The sequence below is a fragment of the Aythya marila genome (assembly GCF_965140915.1).
Source record: "Aythya marila genome assembly, chromosome: 12".
Lineage (NCBI taxonomy): Eukaryota > Metazoa > Chordata > Aves > Anseriformes > Anatidae > Aythya > Aythya marila.
In genome coordinates, this window is record NC_139053.1 from 19,328,060 (window position 1) to 19,353,320 (window position 25,261).

General features: G+C 49.0%; 2 protein-coding genes across 2 annotated transcripts in view; one reads left to right on the forward strand and one right to left on the reverse strand.

The window, feature by feature from the left end:
• Positions 1-7,378: 7,378 nt before the first annotated feature.
• MAP1LC3B (microtubule associated protein 1 light chain 3 beta) lies at positions 7,379-15,748 on the forward strand. The gene is made up of 4 exons (XM_082770122.1): positions 7,379-7,521; positions 9,715-9,770; positions 12,046-12,152; positions 13,952-15,748. Exons 1-4 carry the CDS (start codon positions 7,482-7,484, stop codon positions 14,124-14,126), a joined length of 378 nt encoding a protein of 125 aa, XP_082626248.1. The 5' UTR covers positions 7,379-7,481; the 3' UTR covers positions 14,127-15,748.
• ZCCHC14 (zinc finger CCHC-type containing 14) overlaps positions 14,528-25,261 on the reverse strand; it is a 53,861-nt gene continuing 43,127 nt past the window's right edge. Inside the window, exons 10-13 of the mRNA XM_082770121.1 lie at positions 23,778-23,905; positions 23,231-23,371; positions 21,664-23,136; positions 14,528-20,541 (exon numbers count right to left, since the gene is read on the reverse strand). Of these exons, the coding sequence (XP_082626247.1) occupies positions 20,486-20,541; positions 21,664-23,136; positions 23,231-23,371; positions 23,778-23,905 (1,798 nt within the window). The 3' untranslated portion in view covers positions 14,528-20,485. The remainder of the gene's footprint in view (positions 20,542-21,663; positions 23,137-23,230; positions 23,372-23,777; positions 23,906-25,261) is intronic.

Consider the following 25,261-nt stretch of genomic DNA (forward strand, 5'->3'; position numbering starts at 1 on the left):
TGTTTTCTCGTGCTGTTCCACGAGATAAACCTTGTTTGGGGTTTTATTTTCACAATGTTTCTACGTGGCCTTGATGTTGTGTTCCTGAAGTGTTTGGGGGCTCCCTGGGGATGTGCTGTGAGCGCCACGCTTGCAAGGAAATTAAGGTGTTCTCATGTAATTGCAGAAATTAACGCCAACCTCGTTCGCCTCTCTGCTCTGAAGAGTGGCTGTTCACCTGGGATTTCTGTGGTGAAATAACTGCCTCAGCTCGCTGAAGTGCTCGGCAGGAGAGGCCCCTGACGGCTGCCTCAGCTGCAGTCACCACGGCGATCCGCCTACAAATACAGAAATCGGACAAAGACGGGAAAGCAGACATTTAACCGATGCCGAAAACCTCCAAGCCTCACCCACAGGAGTCACTGCCGGGAGGCTGGTCAGAGTGAGCAACTGCCAGGAGGAGGAGGAGGAGGAATTTCGGATGGGAGACCCCCCTGAGGGACAAGAAGAGATCCTCGGGTGCCCTGAACATTTTTGAGGGGTTTGCCAGGGGTCTCGTGGACGAGCCTTGGTGTCACCGGCACCATATCCCGATTTCCAAGATCCATCTGGTGTTTCCAGAGCCGTCAGGTGATAGATGACGAGTCCAGGCTTCAAGGCTACACCAGGAACAAAATTGCTGTAACCACAAGAGGAGGAAGCACACAGCTTCGTACAGCCTGAGCCGAGTTCCTGCCCCCCTCGTTAGCTCACGTGCAGGATGAGGCTGTCATTTGCATAGCTTGGTTCATCCTCTGGGTCTGCGGTGACGGGCAAGCTGAGTGCCCAAATTCTGCTTAAATTAAGAAAAGCTGTTCCGAGGGCCTAAAATGAGGCACATGAGCAATGAGTCACCCAAAACAATCAACGGCTTGGGAATCTGTCTGTAGCTGTTTTCCACCTGTATAGAATCACATGAATTTCCCCCCATGTTACGCTGCATTCAGCCTGCTACTCCAGCTCCCCGACACGGCTCTCACAGGCCCTGTCGTGTCTGTTTGTTCAGGAACTGATGGATTCCTGGAGAGGACAGCAAAAGGACCGATGGCGAGGATGCACACGTGCATGAAACGAAAGACGTCCTTGATGACATTGCCTCAAGCAGAAACTCAGCAGTCTACGGCACATGCATCTTTCCTCCCTGCTTTTTTCCATTTCTGGGTTTTCTATTTTTATCCGGGCTTTCTTCTTTTCCTTTGAATGTTCCTTCTGTGCCTAATTACCTTCCCTCCCTTCCCTTCCCCTCACCTACCTGGCCCATATAACCTTATTCCACAGCCCTGGCTCCACGGATGCTGAGCCCCCTCCAGCCCTCTGATCCGTTTCCCACTGGCCCACTGACCCCTTTCCAGCCCAACGCAGCAGAAAGCAGGGCAGCCCACCATAAATCCACACCAATTCCTACAGCACTGCACTGCCCCATGCCCGTTTCCTCCAGATGAGGAGGAAGGAGAGGAAAAAGCTGTGCTGAAAGGCAGAGCCCAGCTCTGTGAGGCACTGATGTGGCCTGCAGGGAGCAAAGCCCGGCAGAGGCTTAAAACCTCAGCATTTACCGCCCTGCCATCAGACTACAAAATTGGCACTTTCTCCTCTGTTACCTCAATCTATCAGCTTTATTTGTGACAGCAGGGAGCACAGGAAAGGTGCATTATCATCGTCTCACATCCTGCGTGGCGCTACCAAACGTCTGAGCACCCTTCTTTGTAAACACGACCAGGGGAAGAGCCCGGAGCTCTCCAGCACTGCTCTTTCAGGCAGGCAGCTTTCAGCCATTACCACAGGGCTCTCGAAAAAGGATGCGCTGAGAGGGAAAATTCATTGTTCCATTTCTCTTCAGCAATTAAGGAGCTGATGCAGCTCTCCCTACAGTCAATTAAAGTCTTCACACTCACTCTAAAGGGCTTTGGATTGGTCCCAGAGTCGGTGTCCTCATTTTCTGTAATCCTGAAGTGTTTATGCCTTCCCAGTCTGAGCAGGGATGTGCCAGTTGATGGCGTATCCAGTCAATTATACCCCGAACAACTAGCAGAGAATTATTTATTTTCCATTTGGCAAGAGGGACAGCAAACTGTGGCAAGACAGAGGAGCAAGCTGAGCCAGATGAACAAACCCCATTTGCCATACGCAGTACTCGCAGAATGTTTATGTGGCACAAACCTGCAGTGGGATTACTGCTTTGTAATACGTACCCGGAGGCAGAACACCTGGAAGAGGGAATATTTCCATGGAAAGAACAAATATCTATATTTTTTGGTGATGTATACATTCACAGAAATTATTTCCTTGCTATTTTAAGCTGGAAAATAGCTCTTCTCGCCCTGATTTCAGAATTCCCCACCTGCTTCTTTACTGTCTGAGCTTTGATTTCACCAGATTTTGCAGGACAAAAGAGTGGACAGACAGGTCTCTTCAGGGAAAATCCAGAAAATGTTGCTGCCGATGACTCAGGGAGTGTTTTGCATCCTCCTTCTTTTAAGCTGAGCTCAGTGCCCTCTGTTTATGAAAGAGGGTATGGTCTTTCCTCAGCCATCCTCCTAACGAAGTATTCATCTAATGCCCAGCTGGGGTCTTGAGTGCTTGGGGACACCGAAAACTTTACGGCACTTTTACAAGAAGCAGTTGTTGTTCCTTCTGCTTTGGCCACGGGCCAGCCTGGAGAGTTTCATTGTGCCCAACACCTCTGGCAGCTCAGTTCTCAGAAGCATTATCGGGTCCGGGACAGATCACAGGACAGGCAGTCAGGTGTTCGAGGTGCTATTACTGGGTCGGCTGCTGAGCAATGGTTGTGCAATCGTAGGCAGCCCTCTGAATCCCTGCATGCCTCGGTTCCTCACGATGTAAATAAGGAGGATGTTTACTGAGGCCACAGGCTGTGTACCACTCAGTTAACTGAAAATGCGTGGACATCCTTTAATCCTAGGCATGCTAAAAATCAGTGGAAGATTTTGTGGCGTGCTGTATCATTCTACAATTTCCCTGCTGTTCCTCCTGCCCTCGCACTGTCCTTACTGCTTGCCAAGAGGTTATGGATCTTTTTGAGTGAAAGGTAGTCCATAAACACAGATTATTTTTGCTTACACCAACTGTTTTACTGTGTTTCCTTCTGAAACCAATAGCTCCCATTGACAACTAGATCCTGAAGCCAAGAAATGTTTGCTGGAACAACAGTAGCAGTAACTGATATGAGGGTTACGGTACATAGGTCTTGGGCAATACCTCTTGGATGGAGAGTGCAATGAGTTTTTAGCCCAAGATTCTAAGAAAATGATGTTTTTGTGATGGCACTGCATGTGCCCGTGTATTACTTTGGGTTTACCATCAAAAAAAGCATCTGGCTAATGATCTCAAAAGGGCTATACTCCAAAAGCCTTGTGAAATAGATGCCCAGCTAGAAGAGAGAGACAGCGTCAGTGTTCCCACTGAGGAATAGGCACATCTGTTGTTAAACCTCAGAGAAAAACCACACAGGAAAATGGTCTGTGAGTGGTTTATTTAGTTTCACTTCTCTCATATTACACTTTTATAGCCCCAGAAAAGAGAGAGATTTTGCCTCTGAGGGCTTTCTCATCCCTTCTTGCTAGAATTCTTCTAACTCTGGGGGTAACTTTTACAGAGAAACTTGAAGGTTAGGATTGTCTTAATGGAAAATAGTCACCGTCATAAGACAAATTTAAGATTGAGAGGAGTTATTTTAAGTCACTGCGAACAATTTGATCCAATTCTGTCTGAAAATCTCCCTTAGTAGCTGGGTAACAGTTGCATATTGTATTAAAAAAAGTCTCACGCTGATCTTTAGCTGAGCTAGACCAACAAACACAATTAATGTGAAAGTACCTGAGGGAAGGCATTTTGATTCAGGTGAGAATGCAAGTTCCTCTCAGCACAGTGTCCTTCCCTTTATTTTATGTGGTCTTTCTCCATATGTCTGGTGAATTTAATACTACTGACAGCTGCTGAGCTAACAACCCTAGACACTAAAGTGCTTTCTTCCAGAAAGGGTGTAGCACTGCAGAGGAATAGCTTCGTCTACACACTATAAAAAGCCTTTTCAGTACTGTTTTACCAGAGAAATGAGGGGATGTTTTGTAATTCTGATTGTGAAATACATTCATTTTGTTGGGAAGCAGCTGATATGGAAACTCAGTTCTCTCTGGATCTAGGGGTAAGTGGGATTTTTTCCCCAGGGAAACACTGTAAATATCAGCTTGGGTTCAAAGAGAGAGCCACCATTCATACGGCTTTTTTAATAACAGAAAAAGAAAAAAAAAATCTTGAATATTTAACAGTTGGAAAAGCCTGACTTTTTGTATTTCAGCCTGAAAATTCAGTATAGCCTGCTGGATAGGATGCAAACAGGAGGATCAGAGCTAGAATCCAAACCCAGCTTGCATTTTGACCTGCTTTGTAAGTCTGGGCAAATCACATCTCTTGCTTCATGAGAAAATAGGGCTGACAGGTAGCGTAAGAGATCATTTACTCCAGCCCTCTCCCAAAGATGAGATCAATTCTCCCTAAGCTGTTCAAAATAGATGTCTTACTAATCTATTTTTTTTTTTTTAATGTCTGACTATTTCTTTGCTTTCCTAGGCAATTTGTTCTGGTGCTCAACTATTCTTACCCTAACCCAGTGCCTAACTCATATCGCCTTTCCCAAGACATAAGCTCATTATTTCTTGTCCTAGACTCACTGCATGCAGAGAACAGCTAATTCCCTCCTGCTTTGCAGCAACCTTTTGCATATTTGAAGACTATATAATGTCTGCTTGCAGCTACATCTCCTCGCCGTCAGACTAAATGCTTTGTAAAGTGTACTAAGACAATAATAAAAATGCTCCGTTGGCTAGATTTTTAAAGGGCTCTGCTCCAGTGTAGTCACCAAATTTGGAGCAACTGCAGCTCAAAAGCAACATTTTCTCATTGTCGAATTGTGCTTAGGCAGAGCCTGTCCCAAGAGCTATGTCCATGCTGTCGTTCCAACTGCGCCTAACACTTTTCTCAAATCCAGACTCGCCAGCTGTCTGTGCTGTCGACATGCAGACATAGGCTACGGCTGCGATGAAGAAGGAAAGGTCAAGCAAGTCGCAGTGTGGATCTAAGTTTCCCTTCTCACAGTCTCTGCAGATTATTCATGAGCTGAACATGTGATAGCCCAGCCTGTCAGCAGATACTCTGATTGTGGCTCTTCCTAAGCACCATATGGATGCTTTCAGTCTGAGCTGCAGCCCTACTAACAGTTGGTAGCATGGATGAAAACCGCGTGACACATAGCACTCGGTATTGTTCAGCCTGCCTCCGGGACTCACCTGGACACCTCAGCAGAAACACTGAGTGGTTTCTTCAGTGCTCATCCACCTGTCTGCAGTCACAGAGTGCAGCAGTCCCTGAGATGTAGCAGTTCTGAGAGCATGGTGGGGTGTCCTTGCCAAAGAATAAGTTTTTAAAAGGCAGCAATTTAATTAAGAAAGAATAAACTTCTTCCGAAACAGAAATTTGGGATTGTTTTGGATGTATCAGATTTCTGACAGTCATCCATTATGTCTCACCTGCTGTCTCTGGACACTGATGTGAGCATTCACACACCTTCGGGCTGTTTTCTTTTCCCTTAGTTAGTCATTTCTTTCATGGCCTCATCCTATAATTAGCTAGGCACAGGAAATGTTTGACCCTGAATCATAAAATTAGGTAACAAACCCTCATTCCAGAGTGTGAGCACAACATCACTGTCACTCAAGTATATTGTTCCACTCCAACAAGGTAGAAACCCTGAGCATCTCTATGCTGGTTAGAAACCAATTTTTCTCCCTGTACTCGTGTTTTGGTAAGGATGCTGCCGGCTGCAGCTCTCGGTACCTTCAGCAGCACAAGTTGGATTGTACAGTGCGACTGTGTAGTACTATTGCTGCAAAATCACTCCTATATTTCAAAACACAGTGCCTCAAACATATGTGAGAGAAGGGGAAGGAAAGGCAGCTGAAAGTCTACAGCCAACAGCTTGTGTCAGAAAGCTGCTAAAGGAGGAAACAGTTGGGCATTTTTAATCAAGACGCGGTGTCTGCAGGATGAACACTAGTAAACTTGGCTTGCAACTAAAATTGTTTGCGATCTAATCAATTCCTGACAAATAGCATGTGACTGGGCTGCAGGCTTGAAAGCGGATTGAAACACCTGCCTCTAAATTTTTTACTCTAAAATTTTTACAGAAACCTTCTTCAACCTCATGACTGTGCGTGCTGGTGGCAAGCTGAGGGCAAATCACTGAACTTGTACCTCTGCACGGAGGTCAAGAGAGCTCATGTTTTGGGTTGCAGACAGAGGAAAGGGAGCAGGTGGAAAGGACATGGAGAGGGCAAAGCACTGAACGTCTCCTTTGCCGTGTTTTTAACAAACCCAACACCCACGGTGCCCAGAGACGACCCATGTCCCTGCAAGGCTCTCTCGATGATCTTTTAAAGGCAACGACCATCGGGAGAGATTGCTGAGGGCTGTGAGAAAGCAAATGCTGTGCTTACCTCGATAAACAAACAGTGCTGATTGCTTCTGAGGGGACTGCAGCTGCCTGTTGCTGGGAGGGGACGTGGAGGGACACCCCGAGGTGGCCATGGCGGGGTGTTGCTGAAGGGGGACATGAAGGGACACTGAGGCAGCCATGGCAGGGTGTAGCTGAAGGGGGACATGGTGGTGTGTCGCTGAGGAACAGCATGGAGCACTCTGAGGCGGCCATGGTGGGGCGTTCTGAGGCAGCCATGGTGGGCGTCTCTGACAGGGAACATGGCAGGGTGCTCTGAGGCAGCCATGGTGAAGTGTCCCAGGCACAACATGGTGGTCTGTTCTGAGGCAGCCATGGCAGGATGTCTCTGACAGGGAACATGTCAGGGTGCTCTAAGTTGGCCATGGCAGCGTGTCACTGAGGAACAACATGGCCAGGTGCCTCTGAGGGGCAACATGGCAGGGTGCTCCGAGGCAGCCATGGTGGGGGCACCCTGAGGTGGCCATGGCGGTGTGTCCATGAGGGAAACAAAGCAGGGCGCTCTGAGGCAGCCATAGCAAAGTGTCACTGAGGCACAACATGGCGCGTTCCGAGGCAGCCATGGCAGCGTATCACCAAGGAACAACCCAGCAGGGCGTTCTGAGGTGCCCACAGCAATATCACTGAGGCACAACACAGCGAAGCGCTCTGAGGCGTCCCAGAGGGGGGGGGCACAGCCCCTCAGCCCCAACATGTCGGGCGGCCTCGTCCCCCCTCCACCTCGCAGCGCGGGGCCGTTGTCGGGCGGCGCCACACTCGGGATGGCGGCGGCGGCTTCCCGGCTGCCGGCAGCGCCCGCCCCGGCCGTGACGCCGCCATCAGCTGACGGCCGAGGCGCTGGGGGCGGCGGTGAGGGGCGGGCGCCGCCACTCGCAGTTGGCCGCCGCCGCCGCTGCCGTGAAGGAGCCGCCGCCGGGCCGGAGGCCGAGCCGCCGCCATGCCCTCGGAGAAGAGCTTCAAGCAGCGCCGCACCTTCGGTGAGCCCCGGGAGGGAACGGGGAGCAGGGGGGGAGCACAACGAGCTGCCCCCACAGCCTCGGAGCTGCGGAGGGGCCGGGATGAGGGATGGGGAGAGCGAGGCGGGGGGAGCCGGGCCCGCGGGGATCGGGTTTTTGAGGGGTCGGGGGGGTATCGTGGGGTGCTAGGGGAACCCCCCGGGCCTGCCGCCATCTTCGTGAGGGGAGCCCCCGGTCCCCGGGGGGGGTCTCGGCCTGAGGAGCCGGGGCTGAGCCGGAGCCTGGTGCTCCGGGCGGCCTGAGGTGGAAGGAGCGAGGCGTCGAAAAGAGCTGCGTAACGCTGGCTGGGGCAAGGAGATTAGCGCCTTGCTGGAAAGGACAGCCCTGACAGGGCGCTGCCAGCACCCGGGGTGGGAGAGCAGAGACCATGGAGCTCGGTGGCCTGAAACACGGCCGGGCACCCACCCCTCCGGGAACCGGAATGGATAAAAGGCATCGCTGCAGGTTTTCCCTTCCTTCTTTCCTTTCTGCTTGGAGTCAAGCTGCTTAAGACAGCTTTCTGTCCTCCCCACCCTCGCCTTTGTTGTTCTGCTCAACGTAAGCTGCTCCCTGCCTTGAAGCCGGCGGGGTTTTGGTGTAGCCGAGCCCGTGTTTCAGCTGCCCCTTTCTCTTGGAGTCTTCCAAAACTGGTCTCGACCCTGTCAACAGCCTCTGCTGCAGGTATTAAGTTCAGCTAGGATGGCAGCCAAGCAGTTGCCACTGCAACTAATGTCGTCAGAGAACTGTGTTTATCTGAGGCTGACCGAAGCCTGGGTTTGAACACGCCGTGTACAATAATCTCAGCGATTTGCCTGGCCCTGGGCTTGTGCCTGCCCTGCTTCAAGGAGCTGTGCTGGATAACATCGCCACGACGAACCTGTTTTGGCTGACAAGTCAGCCCGGCTCCTCTCTGCCAGCTGCCTTGGTGGCTGGGCTCGTTCCCTCCACGTGTCTCCTGTGCTGCTGGTTATTTTCATCTTTCAAAAGGACTTTAATTAGCTACTATCCTGCCCTTTGAGTATTAATGCTGCTCTGTGGCGTGCGTGGCTCGGGCTCTGAGGTGTGGAGCCTTGAAGTTGCTTTGGTGCATAGGGCCCGCAGCAGCGGGAGGTGCCTGGGGATGGCTCTGGAGCCTCCTCGGCCTGCTGAAGGCTTCGCATACTGGTTGCCTGAGTTCTGCTTGATTCACGCCCAGCCTCAAACCGTGATTCACGTGAGTTGCATTTCCTCGCCGGGCTCGTGAAAGGCACACGGAGTTAATGTGGGCTGATGGAGAGCGGGGAGACGGGGCCGGCAGCATGCCACCGTGCTTCCTCTCCCGTGAGCAGCACCTCTCCCTCGCTGTGGTCAGCCTGTGATGCAACACCGCACCGTCACCCTCAGAGATGTTTAGAAGACGGCCTGGAAAGCCCCAGCGCTCCGAAAAGAACTGCAGAGGTTAACATTTGAGTTCACCGAATCTGAAAGTAGGGTGGAAGCAGATGCAACTGCCTCTGAAAGCAAGTGCGTCTGTTTACTTTGGCTCCCGGTTGTACTTTAGCCCGGTTTATAATATCTGTGCCATGATATTTATGTCTGAGGGGAGGTGAACTTTATCCCGAAAACTGGCACAGATAGCAGCGAAACGTCTAGGTACACACGAATCCACCAACGGCTTCTGCAACAATGCGGGCAGCATAATCAAAACAGAAAGCTGTAATTGGGTAATACTAGAGCCTGCCGGGTAAGCTGATGCTGCCCAGCTTCAGCGAGGCTTAGGTCTCAAATTTTAATTGTTGACAACTTCCTCTTCTGGGATCTTGCAGAAATAACACAGGATATGTAGTCATTAGCTTGGGTGGTGTAACCCGATGCCATAAATTTATGGGATTGTGGCTGCATTAGTGGGCAGAAAACGAGAGGTGTGGGGGGGATCCGTGTCCTGTAACGCTTTCTAGGAGACCCAGCCAGCGTGCGTGCAGTTGGTGACACCTTGGGATACAGAGCAAAGTGTCACCTGTCAAAGGAGAGTTTTTTGCTCTCGATGGTGCTGTGCTGTTTGAAAACTGCTTTTCCTGATTTTACTTCTGTGGCCTTTATTAAATCGCAGGTCCTCTCTTCAGTGCTTGAGAAAAATAAATGACAACATTAAATGTGGGTATTTGAACAGCCTTTTTCTTTTTTGATCTCTTCCAGAGCAAAGAGTTGAAGATGTACGGCTGATTCGAGAGCAGCATCCTACCAAAATACCGGTAAGTCTCATTCCTGCCACTTCAATTTCTGACCCTATTTTTTGTTGTTTGTTTGTTTTGTTTTGTTTTTCAATTTTCCTGGTTAGAAACCTGTAAAAGAGCTGTCCTGATATGTCCAAATCACCATTTGGCTGCTCAGGGTTGTTCGGCCTGGATTTCAGAAGCATTCTCAGGCGAGTAACCATCAGGCAGCACGCTACAGCAAGGTGCTGGCTGGGGACTGGAGGAAATGGAGCTTTCCTGTGCTGCCTGTTGCAGTTTCAAAGAAAGCCACGCCCAGAGCGAGCTCTGAGATTCTCCAGAGCGCTCAGCTCTTCTTATCTCAGAAGTGGATGTATTTTTCTTCCCTGAAAGAAGAGTCTGCACAGGCTGATGGAGAAAAATGCAAAGTGGTTCAGAGACTGGTGTGGCTTTCATCATAAATCTGTAGTGAGAAAGACTGAAACGCCTGCAGAGCAATGAGCTTGGAGGTCTGCAGGAGTGCTGTGTGTTTTCAACCCTCTCCATCTACTGTTGGGTCACCTCAGTTTGGGGGCCCTCACCTTCTCACTTTTCCTTACCTGGTCAGCTCCAAATGCAGCTTAAACTTTTTATTTTATTTCGTTTATGGCATCCTCTGGATTAGAAATGCAAATAAAGCATCCTAGGAAGCAAAAGGCGGGGACCACAGGAAGGGACACTGCCCCCCTGATTAGCAGGGCAGCATCACCTCTCCCGACCTGCTGGCAGTGCTTTGCCTAAAGCCCCAAGAACACCGTTAACTGTAGTAGCAAAGGACTTTGTGATGTATTGCTGATGAGTTCTTTGCGGCTGGGGGTGACAAAAAACAACAAGCTGGCCTTCTGGTGGCACTGGGAAGGGTTTCGGAGATCTTGGGAGGCAAAGCAAAGGTGTCAGTCGGGTGCCTTCACCTTTGGTTCTCAGTGCTGAGGGCTGATGGTGACAGAATTTCCCCTCGGAGGGAACAAACCGCTGGCAAGCAGCAGTTCCAGCGCGAGGGTTTTCACAAGTGGCTGCTGCCTCCACGTGAAATAAACTTGAAAAGTTTTCGGCTTCGCTTTAACCTGAAGCTGCTTCATCTTTTAAGCCACGGCTGCTGTTTTTGCCGTGCTGCTGGGCGTGGGGACCAGTTAATACTTTATAGCAGAGATTTTCTGACTTTTCTGCAGTCTGCAGCCTTCCCAAAAGGCCCTTTTGCAGCAATCTCCTTCCTGACAGAAAATTGCTTTTTCATCCACCTTTCACAGATCGCTCAGCCGTAGTCCCCCAGCTCTGTGACCGCGCACGGAAAGCCACAGATTTACAGCAAACCTCTCATTTTAGGTCAGCCGTGGAGATACTACTAGGAAAAATTCGGAGGTTCCTAAGCTACTTGCTCAGGAGGCAGTGATGCGTGCTGGCAGCCGTGGCACGAGCCTGCTTGGGGTCCCCGGGGGCTTGTTCTGGTTGCCAGTCGTGTTCTAGCTTGGGTCACTGCTGCGTTATCAGTAGCAGTTCTGGGTGAGTTGGGATGGCAGTGCCATGCTAGAAGGTAAATTGCTCCTGTGCTGTTCCCATCTTCCATTCTGCTGTTGGAAATATCCGTTGTTCCTGGTCTACCCCATTAAAAACTGCGAATATTTTTCCAGAAGTAGCCAGTATTTATTTAAACCGATGTCAGAAAGCCTTCTCCCTGAGGTAATGAAGTTGGCTCGATGTCTCTTCACCTGTGCAGCTTTGGAATATCACCACAGCCAGACCCCGTGAGCATGGGAGCGATCCAAGGGAATGGTGTCACGTAGCTGCCCTCGATTTAAAAGCAACAAAATCCCCACAGCTGTGGGAAGGGGGGTGCGAGAATTCTGAGCTCATTCCTTAAAAGCAGGAGCCGTGTGCCGTTGCTGGGCAGGGTGCTGCTTAAATTGGCAAATCTACGATTTCCTCATGAATTAAGTAGTTACTCCATAGCAGCCCTGGCAGAATTACTGGCTCCTGAGCCTTGAGATTACGAGGAGGAAATTATCTCCTCTGAGGCTTTATGCCCTGCAAAAGTGGCTTTGTTTCACGCCTTGGAGACACCGTGGAAGGTCTCTTGCAGACAGAATGAGAGGTGCAGGTGACAATAATTGTCACTTTGCCTTTTTGGGTTTGAGGTGTTGCATTTACAAGTGAAGTGAAGTGGAATCTAACCAGCGTCACGTTACTTTGCTGTGTTTAACAGGTGGGGGTGGAAGTGAGGGGACCCGGCGCTGTTTCTGCCTTTCACATCTGCTCCTTTCTTCGTGTTTCTCTCCAGGTGATCATTGAACGGTACAAGGGGGAGAAGCAGCTTCCAGTTCTGGATAAGACCAAGTTCCTGGTGCCGGATCATGTCAACATGAGCGAGCTAATCAAAATTATCAGGTAGTATGCTGTGGCTTCGGTGTTCGTTGTGTCACATGAAGGTGGTGATTCTGTTAATTCCCCACCTGGTGTGTGAATTTGGGAACCCTTTAAAGGGAAAAATTATGTAAACAAGTGCTTGTACCACCACCAGGACAAATTCCTGGGAAGGTGTGATTCCTTTGGCATTGCTGGGGAAAACTCTGAAAAGAATTGAGCTGTTAAGCTTGCTTTGGAGAGAAATAACTGCTGCCCAGCACTGCGGGAGGGATTCTGGGGCTGTCAACCCCTGTCTGACCTGGGTGCTTCAGCTCCAGGGCCCCAGTGCTTCCTGCTCGCCTATTTTGGGCTGCCTTCTCGGTGTTCTGCCTGGGAGTCGCCCTCTGGAGTGCCTGCCTCTTCCCACACTGGAGGGGGAGTTTGGGCTCGCTGCCAGAGCTCCGAGCTGCTGCTTAGGGTTGATGTTGGCATCCTCTGAGTGTGAAGCGAGGTTTCCCTCAGTGGCAGAGTTCAGGCCCAAAAAGCCCCTGTTCTGGTGTCGTGGTGGCCCAGCTGTTTGCACAGACTGGCCCCACGCTGCTTAAAAGAAAAGGCAAAGGGGGAATAAGCCTCGAGGAGAAGTTGTGCGGTCAGAAATCCTGCTAGCAGTGCGGTTCTCCTGGCGTGGTGTCAAGGAGTGTTTGGTTAGCGCGAGTCCTCAAGTGGTAAACTCAGAAGCGAGCAGCAAACCAGCATTTGCTTTCCATTGGTCACGGTGTAGCAGGTTCTTTCAGGACACGAGCTGTAAAAACTGACTGCTGGCCCACGTGGCCAAACAGCTCCTGCCTTGGAGGCTTCCGCAGAAACTGCCTCCAGCAAATCCCGGCTCTTGAATGGGTTACAAAGCGAGATGGGGCTTTGGATGTAGGATTTCTAACGAAGGAGTTCTAATGAAGGCCCCAGGCCAGAGGTTTGTCAGCGAGGTGCAGGATTCTCCCCCCCTTTTCCCTCTGGCTTTGTGGATGGCTGACTTAGCGCTGGCTGGACTTGCTCCCCTGCCAGCCCCTTGCCTGGAGCACAGCCAGCGAGCCACGTGGGCCTGTCCTTCCCACAGGTAGCTGCTCCTCGGCGGGGCAGCCCCGCTCATCTGCAGTTCTTATTTCCTTGGTTGCACTTCCACATATCTGAGTTTCTATTGCTTGCTCAGCCCCTCTGCAAGCCTGATTTCAGCAGGAGGTTCAGCAGAACCGCCGTGTCCCAGGACAGACGGGGCAGGTGTCAGCTGCGTCACTCAGCCTGGAAAGCTGTTTCTCGCTGCCCTTCCTCTGTTTCTCCTCCTGGGGGGAGCAAGACACTTCGAAGGTTAAACAGAGCTCTGACAGAGCGAGTTTAAGAGGCTCAGGCCCTGCTCCCAGCGTGTGCCTGCATCCCCAAGGTCAGCCTGGGGTTGTATTTCCAGCGGGGTGCCAGCGAGGAAGCAGCAAGCTGCCTGTCCCGCGGGCCGTGCGTGTTTGCTGGGCGCACAGGGTGGCTGCTGCTGCTGCTGCTGCCCCAGCGCCGTGCTGGCAGGGAGCACCTCTCCCTGATCCTCTGCTGCCCTCCTGCTGTGGTGCAATAAGGATTTCTGTCACGGGATGCGTGTGAATTTCACGGGTAGGTGAATTCAACGCAGCTCTGGGGTGGGAACTGAATGAATTCGGTGAGGGCAGCGCAGCTCTGGGTGGGGACACCCTACGGCTGTCTGCGGGGGGCTTTGTTTGGGCCCTGCTGGCTCTGCCCACCTGCGTGGGAACACCTAACCACCTCTCTGCACCCCCTTTCCCCCGGCCTCCCCCTCACAGGCGACGCCTGCAGCTGAACTCCAACCAGGCGTTCTTCCTGCTGGTGAACGGACACAGCATGGTGAGCGTCTCCACGCCCATATCCGAGGTGTACGAGAGCGAGAAGGACGAGGACGGCTTCCTCTACATGGTGTACGCCTCTCAGGAGACTTTCGGAGCGCAACCTTCCGTTTAGGACACGCGAGCGGCTTCTGGCCTAGGATCCTGGTTTAAACTCGGCCGTCACCCCCACTCCTCCCCACACACACCCCAGGGAAAGAAACGGATGTCACCTCCGCTCTCAGTACCTTAGCATAGTCTTGCTTTAGCAGGTGTCTTATCTTCCCTTGCCTTGTTTGTGACTATTAAACAGTACAGACGAGCACCTCCAGCTTTGAAACCTGCTGTAATATTCCACACAGGCACATTTACATTTCTGGACTCTCTGAATGGAACCCAATTGTGCATGTGACAATTGCAAAGAAAGGGACACTCGATTGACTTTAACAAGCAAACAGGCACCAGTGAGGAGCTAAAGTGTTGCGTGTGGCAGTTTTCTGGAGAATCTCCCCGTGATTCCGTAAAGCTATATAAATATATTTTCTTTTTTTTTTTAAATGGGAAGGCTTCTAATGAGAGCGAGTTATGTTATAACGTTCCAAAGCTTTGTCTTCTGCAGCTCGATGAGGTTGGTGTCAGTGCTGCAGCGCGTTAAGGCAAGCGCTTGGGGTGAGCTGGGGGAGCACAACTCTTTTTGTCTCCCGTTCTTGTGGCACTGCCGACTTAGGAAACGGTGCCGGTTTCTGAAATAACTCATACCAAACACCACAGCTTTATTGTAGTTTTAGGAAGTGTTAACTGTAAAAAAAAAAAAAAACAAAACAAAAAACAACACCCACCTGGACAGGTAACGTTGAAATAAACTCCAGTCTGTTATGAAGTTCCAATGCCTGTGTGAGACACTGTATGTCCCTAGGGGCTTGCTTCCAAAAGAAGCCGTTCCCTCGCCCCGCAGAGCGTGCAGGGAGCCGAGGGAGCCAGCACGGGCAGCGCCCGCAACGCTCGCGGCTGCTTTACACCCTGCAGCCCGGCACTGGACTCAGCCGTGCTACTGGAAGGACGACCCCTTGCTGCCCAGCCATTCTGTCACTTCTTTTGCATGTTACCGCCGGCGGGGTCAGGGAGATCTGCTCCTAGCAGCATTTTATTTTTATTTTTTTTTGACGTCCAGGAGTTGCTGTCGAGATCTGACGAACAAATGAGTTTATTTCTTACCATCGCTGACGTCTCCTGCCGCTTGCATGGGGTTTGGCAAAGCTTGGTGTCGCTCCTTGCCCTGAGCGGGGAGGCAGCCTGTGCAGAGGAAAGCTATCTGGTAGGACCTGTGTTTTTCCTCTAGGTTGTTGTCAAGTGAAGTGTAGCAGGATGCGATTACTCGTGTATATTCTGTGTCTGTGAACTAACTACATCTGTTACTGGAAGCTAACTTACTATAAGGGGGGAAAAAGAAGCAATACTACTGCGTCTTGGCACTCTAGCTCAATAAGGTGTACAATTTGTACCTACCTACACCTCTTTGCATGAATCTTGGTCACGATGCTTACTTCAAATTTTTTAATGTTCTTTGTGTTTTTATTCCGGCGTAAACTTTTAAATGCAGCTTGTTCTATGTTTAGTTCTGTTTGTGTAAGAAATTGTTTAACTCATAACTGACAACCATACTTGTAATTACGACGTGATTGACTGATATTCCTGTACAAATGTTGCTTTTTTAAAATTAATACAGTGCTGATATGGATGGATTACATCCCAACTTCATCATGCCTCGCGTGGTTATTTGTAGTCAGCTTTCTCCAATCTCTGCCTGCTGGGAAGGGCAGAGGTGTAATTCTGCCCGTTTCAGGATGCACAGGACTTACCCTGGGTCCTGCTGACAATGCTCACACTCGTCCTGAAGCCTTTTAACACAGATACCTGTAACAACCCTGGGAGTTTGCACCCTCTGGAAGGAGGCACTGCAGGTGCAACGACCCCGTAAAGCGGTTGGGGAAGGGGGAGAGGCTGCATGGGGGCGCTTCCATACCCCCAGCGTCTGTTTCTGCTCTTCCCCATCTCCCTCATCTGGGCAAACGCAAACGCTTCCGAGGATCTTGGCTTCCCTGCATCAACTCTGCGAGCGCTGTCATGGGTTTGTGCTTCGCAGCCAGATGTCTGGGGGCGGAGAGACAGCAGAAGTTAATGGAATAAAAAAAGACCCTGGTAGCTGCCAAGCTGGAGGAGCCCCCAAAGAGATGAAGCCCGTTTAAAGGAAAAAAAAAAAAAAAAAGAAAGAGGGATTCTGTTTAACTCTTTATTTTCCATACATTAAATTTACTCAGATAAAAACATTCTAAAAATGTACAATTTTACTTTTAACAAAGTATAATAAAACATAAAAATCCCAATACCAGAATACTTGACATTTACAATTCAAAATCAAATTAGCTGAATATTAAATATTTACAAAACTATTTAAAATATTTATAAAGTTACATGCACAATTTGTAATACTAGAATTGACCGAAGTAAAAGAAATGGCTCAAATGGGAGCAGGAGTTTCCTTCATTCCTAGTGGAAAGTTATGTCCAAGAGAAGCTGTTAATCTGCACTTGAAAACACACAGGATTGGCTTTCTGCATCGGTACCAACACGTTCCTTGCTTATGTCAGGAGAATTTCAGAGAGCAAACAGGTAGTTCCAAGGGTTTATCACACAGATCGAGGGGGCGGGGGGTGGTTGGGGTTTCCGTGGCCTCAACCAGCAGAAGTTTCTCGACTCTTGCCGCTGCTCCGTTACCTCGGCTTCGGTCCCGATCTGCCTGCATCCACCGCGCCCGACAGGGCTATCGCGAATCCCCAGCGCTCAGTCCGTGACCTCCAATAAACTTTCTTTGGCTCTGATGACACCAAAAATAGCCAGCTCACCCGCAGGCAGGGTTCTGGGTGATGTCATGTTCATTTCGGGAAGGATTGTTGCTATGCCAAATACCACTCACTATGGGGTTGTTTTTTTTTTTATTTTGAGTACCTTCCCCCTGAAGCTTGCCAGCGAGAATCAGCATGGAACTGAATTTGGGGGAATGAAGCTCAAAGTGTTAGACGGCTACTGGACATCTGCCACTTAATTTGCTAAGATTTAGTGACCCTGGTATGCAGACTGTTGAAAACGTTTCACAAAAAGCAAAGTGTGACGTGTTGTTTGAAGTACAAATGTTATGGAAAATCTGATCCATACCTTGCTTGCTAAAATGAGTCCTCCTCCTTCGCTCTCCCACTGCTCAGCATTGGACATGACGTATTTATTAATGCTTAACTTGGAGACTGCCAGTGCAAGGAGTCTGCTGGAAATACCATTCTATTTCGATTCTTTCCATCACCAACACTCCCCAAAGGAAAACATCTGAAAACGCACGGCAAGTCCCTCGCTGCCCTGGAGGGAAGACTCATCACCAACTTCTCTGTGCCCCTGCAGGGAGAGGACTCGGGATTCCCTTCTGCCTTACGCTTAAAATCATTTCTATTCCACAGTGAAATCCATTTTGAGAACTACTTCTTTTTATACTTTCAGGACAAAGATAGGAATAAATAGCATACTTTGAAATCTCCATCTTTCAATATATAAAAATAGGTTTTAAGAACTGGATTCTTTGAGCCAGTGAAGCTGGAACTACTACTCTAAAATGAGCTGCCGAACTTTTCGGGGCATGGGGTGGGGAGATGGACTTGGGCCTCTTAAAAACAGATTAAGGATTATTTTATGGAACTAAAGTGCTCTGTTCAGACTTACCAACTTTGGTTGTTCTTGGTACAAAGCGGACAGCGTTTGCCAGCAGATCGGAAGCCGCAACTCGCTGTGGTTTAGGGAAGGCTCGTTAACTGGTGCTGGCTCGTCTAACATTTCTCTATCACACTCACGTTGCTTTAAGGTACTCAAGACTTCTGAATTTGAACGTACTCTAAAATCAGACTTCACCATTTCAAAACGTTACCTAAAAGTACACGTAAGCCACTTTAAGAAACATCAGCCTTAACTTTACACAAAGGAAACAATCCCAAAGAAAGCTCTGAAGATAGGAATGAAACAGTTTGCTGGATAGAAGTTCAGTTTTGCAGTCCTTTTGTTATGGTTTCAACTCTGTGATGAGTATTAGACAAGACTATGTTCCCAGCCTTGGGCATTAAAACAAAATGCAACCGGTACAGAAAATATTTTCTTTTTTGCTGTTGATTTTTGCTGTTTTGAGAGGGATTTTAACACTTGCACGTGTGTTGAAACACAGATTATTTAAATACAATTCCGTTTTAAAATATTGTTTTAAAAAAAGTGAAAAAAATGTTAAGGTTTGGCTTTCAGCACATGTTCCAGGCCACTGGAGAGACCCTCAAAGCTGGAAATAGTAAACATTGTCAGTGAAAACTGCACGTTTCCCTCAGCGCAATACAGTATGACAGATTGTTCCTACCATTGTCTCAAGCTCATTAAGGCAAAGTAAATTGCATTGTCAGTTTTCATCACTTTAGTGTTGTAGGTCTGAAGGCTGCTCGTTCCACTGCAGGTAACCTCGAGAAGCAGGCAGAGCCAACAGAAGCATCCCCGTGGCGCGCGCGGCACTGCGTGTAGTGTGAGCTGGGCTGAGAACACACAAATCTGGTTCGTTTTCATTGCATAGGAGTAAAAAATAGCTTTTTTTTTTTTTTTTTAACCAAACGTTAAGCAAATTGAGACTTTGGTTTCCGTGAAGCCAAAAGCGGTACGAGCTGCAGGCAGCTGGGCTGAGCTCGGGTTTTTGCCATCCTCTGGGGATGCTCATTTCTCACCCTGGCCCCGCTAACATCGCTCGCCTCCTCGGTCCTCGCTCAGAGAGCAGGACTGGGGGTGGCCCTGAACATCTTCCCTACTGATGGGCTCCAGGAAAGTCTCGGCTGTCAGCCCCCTCACACGGCTCTTTCCTCGCTAAGGGTCGATCTCTGAGCAGCTCTGCACGGACGGGGCTTCCCTTGCTCTGCAGCGAAAGTCCCCTGCACCACCACGGATACTACACGGACACTACTCATCCTGGTGTGACCTGGTGTGAGGAACACCTCCAGGTGTAAACAAGGCTTCAGACTTTAAAGGTGTCTTCCAAATTACAGGACGCAAATATCTCTCTGTCAGACATTTTCAAGAGGCCTCACCCATTTAATGGTGTCAGATTCCGCGGGTGAGCCACGAGGATTAGTATCTCCTTTCAACAAGACAGGACCAAACTGTTTCAAATTAGCAGTTCAGGATTTGTTTGGCTTCCTCTCAAGTCCTAATTTAGATTTGTCACCCACAAATTATGTACGCTAAGTAGTTAACACCAAAGCTAGTCATCTACAATCTATTGCAACGAAGGAGGCTGACAATAAATCCTTCAAAGTCTTGATAATAATGAAGTTTACTACCTTTTACATGTTTGACTTCTACCACTTCTGAATCCTGTAGCAAAAGCCTCGGGGTAGGAGTCAAAGGTTTTGTTTTATATAAAGTAAAGCAAAAGCTTACAAACTCTGCGGCCAGAGTTCCTTTTTTTTTCTTTTTTTTTTTTTTTTAAGGATGGTTTAAAATTCATTTACAAAAGCAGAATAATAAGGTTTCTGTGAAAGAGACCTATATACAGTAACAGGACGTAAAGGTTGTTTTGTGTATGACAGGAAAATATCCTTGAAGCCTTTATGACTCTGGAGTCTCTGGGACTTGGACCCTTGGAAACTAAGCTTATTCCACTGCTGGGAACCCAGCACTACCTGGCAATAAGTGAGACAATGAAGTACAAGTTTGTTTCCAGAAGGAACCCAAACTGCTGCGTGTGTTCTTTTGGAAGGGGAAGGAAAGACTTACTTCAGATTTGTATCGTGTAGTGTAAGCCACATAGCCTGCTGGTGCCAATTTTTAAAAGTTGGAACTTCTTTGCCTCTTGCACTGGTCTCAGAGTGACACTGTCTGCTAAAAGTGCAGAAAGCTTGAAGAGTTTTACATTCTTCTGTAGTGCAATCCTTAAAAATCCCAGAGATTAGTGCCTGATCACTTTTGAAAAAAAGTAGACATTTTACCTAGCCCAGGGGTGCCAAAGTCCTTCTGGCGAATGGCCACTCCTACCTTCCGCCTCCAGCTTCCACTTCAGAATGTAGCTGCCCTGGAGTTTGACGTTTCACCTCAGAAAGTCCACGTATGGCAACATTCTCCAGCAAAAAAAGTACATAGGATGTTGTACTTGCAACAGAAAATGCAGCTGGCCAGCTCCACCATCCATCCAGTCCGCATCGGTCCTATGACACGTGGTCAGAAGTTCCAACAGCAAGATCCAAGCATGAATTTGGCAATCAAATATGGGTTCGATGCACCCCTAAGCTAGATTTTCTACCTAGTCTAATAAAGTAAAGCACCTTTGGATTAAAAAATACATTAAGCTTAACAGCAACTGGACGTCTCAGTTTTGTGTTTCAGTCTCCTTATATCTCCATGGCTTACAGTATTTTCTTGCCAGATAAAATGTCAGTCTGTGGAGTCCAGACTTTCAGAGGGAGGAGCGTATTTCAGCCTAAAAGTACCTGGGGGAGAGGAAACAGAAAGATTAGGCACCATAAAGCTTTTCAAACCAGTTACATCTCAGAACTTTCTAAAAGAACCTGCTTCTCATTAGACTTTTAATGCAATATTACAGCGTAACGCCAGTTTGCAGCACCCCTGTGAAGCTGCAGAAAAGACTAACATCCAACCAAGAGAAATGAATTTCAAAGCACAGCTTTACACAGAAAAACTCTCTGGCTTAGGTGCAGTTTTAGGGCTGGCAAAAATTAGTTTGGATGGCAAAAATAGTTTATATCTGGTCAATTCAATGAAATGCAGCTTTGAAAGACAGCAGACCACGTCTCTGAAGTTCTCTCAGTTCTGACTGCCTGAGTCAGTGTCACTTCTTCCCCATCAGCCATTATCAAAATATTAGACCCAGAAACTCCATTCATTATTTACATTTTCACACTGCTGCTAATTGCTGCCTCAAAATCAGCCACTTGTTAATTTATAATGATCAAATATTTGAGGTCTTGCCTGCACCATATAAAAACTAATACAGACGTTTGCTATGGACGTTTGCATGATGTAAAATGGAGCACTTTGGTGCTGTTTGCTCCAGTCAAAGTTCATGTTTAAGTTTGTATCACATGCAAACGCTTTCAAAACAACGAACCAACCAAAAGAACAAAGAAAAACAGGGCTGCAAAGTGCTCTTGGTAAATTAACATTCCTCTCTCAGTTGCTTCTCACCCAGAATTAAGGATTTCAAACCTCTGCAGGAGAACCACGTAAGCAACAGGCTATGCAGAATAAATAGAGCTGCAAACTCCTACAGGAGACTTTTCCAAAGGATCTGAGCATTTCATTTATCTAACTGCTTTGGGAAGAAGGGAAAGAGGCAACAGAGACGTTCAATTTGTCAACTTGCAGGGGAACCTGCGATTCTAACCCAAATGACCTGGATTACAAGGTACAAGCAGCACCAACAGTTCTGCTGCCACCTGTCACCAGAAACACCTTCAGTGTGTGCTCCACCGCTTCGAATGCAGCTCAACAAGGCTTTTTTATACAAGCAGGTGCAACCTGCAGGAGGATACGGCACCGGCACCATCGACATGGGAGCTGCGCCCCGTGCCAGCCCCTCCGCCCGCCGTTACCTTGTCGATTGAAGTCCATCGGAGGCTGTTTGCAGTCCTGAGCTCTGTGCCCGCTGGCCCCACAGTTGTAACAGGAGAGATTCCCATTTTTTTTGTGACTGGAGCCGTTGCTGTTCCCCATCATTCCCTGTGCCTGATAGACCCCTGCCGTCCCTGCCATAAAGTTCTGCATCGGCGGCACCGCAAACGTCGACTGCCCGGCCATCACGGAGTCCGGCGCTATCCCGCTGTTGTAGGCGGTGTGCACCACGGGGAAGGTCGTGCTGCTGTTGTACTGCTGCGTGTTGATGTAGCCGTTACTACACAAGGGGTTGAAGGGCAGAAACGGGAAAGTAAACATGGAAGGGCCCGAGAACGGGTGCTGAAAATAGTTAGCGTAGCTGACGGTCATGCCGCTCGAACCGCAGTTCCCGCTGCAGCCGCAGGAGCTGCACACCATGCACCCCGGCGGCTGCGGCTGCTGCTGCTGGTGGTGGTGGTGGTGGTGGTTCTGGTTTGGTACCGGGATGCTCCCTGCTGACCCGCTGCTGCTGCTGCTGCTGCTACTGCTGCTGCTGCTGCTGCTGCTGTAGAAGTTGTTCTCGGCAACGGAGGAGAGCGTGGGGCTGGAGCTGGGCGCGGGGCAGCTGGGCAAATTGGCCATGGTTGCAAACGAGGTGGAGGGGTGGCTGCTGGACGAGGCCGCGTTGCTGTTTGCGCAGAAGCTGCCTTGCATCGGCGCCACCGGCACGCTGCTCATTGCAGAAAAGGCAACTTTGGTGTTGGCTGTGTACAGAGCAGTCCGGGGATTTATTATTGCAGGGGACACCGTTATTTGCATATTACTGGAGCAGGAAGTCTGTCCGGCAATGGCAGAATCAGTAGGAACAGAAGAAGACACCAGGAGTTTGATGGGTGGACGAGCCACGTGGAAGACTGTGCTGGATGTTACCGTGGCAGCAGTGCTCGTTTCTACTATCAATCCTGGCTGCTGAGCTGTTTTTATCACTCTGTCCAGAGTCGAAGCGTGTACGACTTTGGTTCGAGGACCGAAGTTAATGGTAGACGTGGGTGAGCTGCTCTCAGCAGCCCCGGAAAGCACTTGCAAGGGCTGATGGGGAGAGGACGCAGCCATTACATCCACTACCGTATTCCCAAAGCTCTTTTCCATTTTTATGCTGCCTCTCGGTCCAGGAGAGACTTTATTCCTTTCTTCTAAAGATAAAAGTGAATGCATAGACGATGAAAGCAGCTTCATGTCTGCATTGCCGCGCTCTGATTTATGCACTGAATTCAGCATTCGAATGGGGGTGATATGAGAAGAGGCCGCTGACATCATTTGCATTGGCAGAGGATGGTGACCGGACGGATTGGAGCCTGCATCATTTTGCACTGGTAAGACCTGAGCAGTGGGTCTGGCCGAACTCGAAGTGAAATGATTCAGTAACATGACGGGTTTCTCCTTTTCTGAACCATCTAAGTGGATCTCTAAACCTAGGGACAGGAAATATTGCGTCTATAAATACAACTGCTTCCCTAGGCCACAAGCTGGCCAACACAAGCACCCTCCCTGGCCGTTTCTGCTTACGTCTCTCGTTCTCCTCGGCGCTGTCTGAGCTCTCTTCCCTCGTCTGGATCCCCATGGGGCTGGAAGAAGAGCTGGAGTACTCGGACGAGCTGCCTTCCCGGGGCAGCGGGTGGGCTGGCTGATCCACGTCCACCCGCAGCTCTGCGGATAAAGCGGGCGTGAGCGATCAGGGAATGCAAACAAAAATGGTGAGTCCTGCTTGGCACAACCCGGTTACAACTGTCCCACAACACCAGCTAACATGTACAGGTGCTCAAGATTTACAGAAAGACAGGCACTGGCTACAAAGCACGAGTCTGGAGGTGTTAGCAGTTGCTGACTAGCACAGCTGGCCATTCACATGGAAGCCACAGAGAGACAAATAATTTTCTTGCACTCCACATACACAGGAATTGCATCTTTTGATTGCTCCCTGTTAAGCCAATGGCCTTTTGGAAGACAAAGCTTACGACAGGTTGGTGGAGAAGCAAGAAGAGGATGAGCTTGCTCTTGTACAAGGACGTATCGAGCCCTGCGAGCATAGCACTGTGCTCTGCTCCTTTCTTACCTGCAGCATGGTTGCCACGAATACTCTGGATAGGCCCAACGTGCGTGGTAGGGGGAACCCTCGCCACACCGCTGCTGGTAACTGAAGGAGGTGTTGTGGGGTTTAGGCACCGCTTCTCCGATTTTTCTCTGTAGGGCAACAGAAAAATATATGAAGACACAAAAACTGACTAAAACACATCAACAGACCAATCAATTTCTGAATGAAACCGAAGCAGGCAAAGCCCATTAAACAATCTCAAGAAATTATGCTCATTTCACATGGAAACATTTGGCAATTATATCAACTTTGAACTTAGCTGCTTGCCAGCAGTTACTTCAGCCTTTCTGTCATCTGATTATAATGCTAAGGCTTTCATTTGTTTAAGGTAAAACGTCACAAAATGGTGACATCTATCACATGTTATGTAGGCATGTCTCAGACATAGCCAGGCACACCAAAATCAAAGAAAAGCCAAATGTGATTCAAACCTCTAATGTTGCAAATGCCAGAAAATCTAAGACTGGTAAAAAATGTTGTGTAGGAGCTTTGATAAATGGGCATGAATTTGGATTTTTAATTGCTTTTTAAGTAACTGCAGCAGCTTCAGAACAAACATTTCCCTCTAAGCAGAGATATCAAAAACACGGACAATTTCTTCCATCAGTTTCCCCAAGTTGCTGGTAGTATTTCACAGAGCACTGCCCTTCTTTGTATAACCTTCACGACATAAAACAACTGCTGTGCTCATAAAACTGCAACAGCCCTGCCTTTGTCCCAGAAGCGTGTTAGAAGCCCGAATTCTCCAGGCATTCATCTGGCAACGTGCAGCCCCGCTTCAGCAGGCAGCAGAGTCCTGAGCGCCTGCAGCTGCCACAGCTGGCGCGGGTCACCGCAGGACACCGAGAAAGCTCTTGAAGTAGCTGTGCTTCATCCCAGCTGACTGGGAGCCAAAAAATTGTCAGGTCTTAGCAAGAAAAAATCCTGCTGGGCATCCTGATTTTCTGTGTACGTGTCATCTGGCAACTCCACCTGAACCTGCGAAGTCGACAGCCTGGAGACTTGCCTTCCTGATTCCCTCCCACCCTATGAGGACGCTTCGTTATATCAGCTATTTATTAAAAACAAGACCAAAAAGTACTGAAGAGAGGTTTATGTTCCCAGTAAGTTTGCCTGTCTTTGTCTCTAATAGCAGCAACCCAATAAAAAATACTGAATCTCCCTCCCACAGGCACGGCTTTGTGTATACCATCACGGCTGCAGTACTGTTACTAAGAAATATTTATGCACAAATCATTAAATCTGACAAAACATGAGAGGGTTCCATGGGCACAAAGACTTGATAATTACTCGCAGGGAAGAAATGGCAGAGAAAGCAAACAACTGAGCAGAGAAACCGAGGGGAAGGGAAAGAAACAGAGCTGAAATCTTGAAGGTGAGAAGGGTGTCGGGCTGTTCTGTGATCCTAAGTTCAGCTTAGGCTATATACAGTCCTCCACCTTCCA